We start from the raw sequence: 3,173 nt of genomic DNA, 5'->3' as shown, positions 1-3,173 counted from the left end.
GGGGGGAGGGCTGGCCGGTGGTGGGTGGGTGGGAGTCAGGGATCGGGTAAAAAAAATTAAATTTTAAAATTAATTTTTTAAAAAAATTGTTGTTTTTCCCAAAAAAAAAAAAGTAATTTAAAATTGGAGGAGAGTTGGAAAATGTTTTCCTTAGTTTTTGAAGGGAAGTCATTTTCCTTAATTTTGAGGAAAATGAGTTGATTTGGAAAACATTTTCCAAAACTTTTGTCCCACCCAAACTGAGAAAATTAGAAAATATCAGAAAATGTTTTCCTTCATACCAAACACACTCTATATCACTTTATTTGTGTTTTATTGTTTTGTTATTTCATCATAAAACTTTGTAGTATAAGATAATTTGATTGAAGAAGTTATATTTATATGAAGAAAATTTCCTCTCTTTTATTGTTTTCTTTGTTTACCTATTCGTATATTATACGAAAATGGAATAAGTGTTTAAGAGTGAATGAAAAAAGGTTAAGCTATTGGAGTGCTAAAAAGTAACAATAGAAATTCTACTGCCACATGAGTTGTGGTGTAGGGATATGACTGTTTGAGTGTACTTTTAGTCAGAGGTCTCGAATTTGTTGAGTAGTACTCCTGTGCACTGCGATTGGCGATCCAAATTTAATTGAGATTCTGATTCAAACTTCAAACGCCAAGTGAAAAACAATAACAAAAAAAAAAGAAAGCTATGGGCCTATAACAAAACTCGCATAAAGAGAAAATACAAACATGATGATCAAACCATGCATATAGTCATATTAACATTTAACCATATTCTAAAACCCTAGAAAATCCAAAAAAGTATGCAAATTATTAACGTACATATAGTTATATATTTACTTCTTAGTTCTTACAACAACCGGGAGCTAGTGTATACCCATGTTTTCTTGCATACTTAACAAGTTGATCCAACTCCATGGTACTCATATCAATACGTCCATCGCCATTCTTATCAGCATGGTGAATAGCTCGAGCAGCTCGCCATCGCGGGGCGTTGGAGCCTAGCTGCTGGAACAACTTCTTCAGATCTTCTTTGTTGAGGTAATTGTCACCGTTGGAATCATACATTTTTATAATATTGGTTAGTTGTTCATCAGACAAATGTACATGACTACAGGGACACTTTATCTTGTTATTCCTACTAGGCCTAAAAAAGCTCAACATATTTAATTTAATATGTATGTACGTGTATATATGAATTTTATCTGTTAGAGGGAAAAGAAGAGGCAAAAAATATTTATAGGAGGATAAGTATTTTACACAAACTACATGCAAGGAGTTAGGAATATATATATATATATATATAACAAGTTTCTCACTGAGGAGCAAAACTTTTTTCATTTGCCGTCTTGACCACTCGTTTCGTGACAAGTCAGATATGCTTAAGTGGTTGAATATCTTCATCATCAATCGACAAATTAAGGATTTGAATTATGTAGGAGGATAAGCGAAAACACTATTGAGTCTGATCATAAGCTACAATATATGTTCAAATTTACATATTTAAAAATTATGTAAAAAATATAATAAATCATTATAATTATAAGAAAAACACATATAATTTTTTTAAATTTGTACAATGCTACATAAATTAGAACGAAAAGAACATATATTGTAAGCTTGTTTGCTTACAACAAATATTTATTCCTCCATTCTTGATCATGGTCTTTGGGGAATCACCTTAACTAACTTCTTTTGACTAAATTACTCTTTTTGACTAATGTTTTCTTTACTATTGTTAATATGACACTTTTTATATTTTTTATATTTTGAGAATCAAACAGTTTAAGTTTGATCGAAAATCAGCGTATGCAATTTTCAATAATTTTGAAATAAAATTTATATATTTGTAAACTACATAAAAAGTACTATAAGTCACAATAATTGATAATTTGAATTTTAAAAAATCTATGACAAAATTTACGATCAAAGATAGACTTGTTTGATTTTTGAAATCCGAAAATGGACATATAAAATTGGACGGAGACAATAGTACTGAAACGATATAAGAAGTCCCTTTAGATTATGAAATTTGTTAGGTTTCAAATGCCCTGTTTTGGATAATGTTTTTCTTAAAAGAGAAAGGGGCAAAAAAATGGAATATGTTCTCAATTTTCTTTACATTTAAGCTTCTTACATATTTTCTAAAAATAATTCTTTCCAAAATTCGTTACAAATTTGTAACTTTAGTGTTATGTTCGTGAATCATCCCGTTGGACCAAAAAGCAACACATATTTCCGAAATATATAGAATATGAATTATGTGTGATTTTTTAAATTTTTATTCAGAAAAGTCTTAGTAAAAATATTGCTCCTAATATTGAGCTCAATAATATATAAATTAATCAGATTTTAACATAAATATCCACGTTGCAATATATAAAGGAACAAAATAATGATAAATTAAAAATCTCTTTAGAAATAAAGTGATATAATATGAATTTCTTTTACGGGCAACATTAATACGCAAGCCTGATGATGTCATTATACATGATATCAGTTAAAGGGAAAAAGTAAGTATGAATATTATTTTTTCCATCCATTTTTTTAGGGAAAGAATAAAAGGACACCTAGACACAAATTAATTAAATAATGAATTATTATTTTTAATTAATTAAATTGTAGCTCAACCAATTAAGGAAATAAGGTCAATGTCCAATTTATAATTATAATCGTGATACAAATATTTATCAATGTAAGAAATCTTTAATATTATCAAATCATTCAAAAAAAAAAATTAGATAAAACTTTTCAACATATGTGATCTATCAAAAATGTTAAAGTAACAGATTTACTATAAGTTACAATAAATAAAATATACTACCTATAAATATAAATTAAATTTCTTTATATTTAGTTCATCCTAAAAGAAGTCGATGCAACATTTTGAATTCACACGAGTTCAATATATTTATATGCAAAAAATTCTTTTAAGTTATAACTATTATTATATTTGATCTTGAGATATCAAAAGTACAATAAATTTAATATTAAAAATCTTAAATATCGAATACATCAAATTTAGATTCTAAAACTATCGTTACAACATGATAGTTAATAACCTCACCTTCTGGGGAGGATTTGGGCTCAAGAGAGAACTTATGCCTTTCCTAATCCATTTGAAGATAAGTGGGAATCGGGTTCATATATATATATATATATAAATA

The 3,173-nt window shown here is 27.7% G+C and overlaps 1 protein-coding gene across 1 annotated transcript in view; it reads right to left on the bottom strand.

Annotated features, from left to right (window-relative positions):
• LOC107017051 (calmodulin-like protein 4) overlaps positions 1–1,074 on the bottom strand; it is a 3,124-nt gene extending 2,050 nt beyond the window's left edge. Inside the window, exon 1 of the mRNA XM_015217333.1 lies at positions 884–1,074. Within this exon, the coding sequence (XP_015072819.1) occupies positions 884–1,074 (191 nt within the window). The remainder of the gene's footprint in view (positions 1–883) is intronic.
• Between the last annotated feature and the right edge of the window lie 2,099 nt (positions 1,075–3,173).

The sequence above is a fragment of the Solanum pennellii genome, chromosome 4 (genome assembly GCF_001406875.1).
Source record: "Solanum pennellii chromosome 4, SPENNV200".
NCBI classification, from domain to species: Eukaryota; Viridiplantae; Streptophyta; class Magnoliopsida; order Solanales; family Solanaceae; genus Solanum; species Solanum pennellii.
This window is presented reverse-complemented; position numbering and strand designations above follow the sequence as displayed.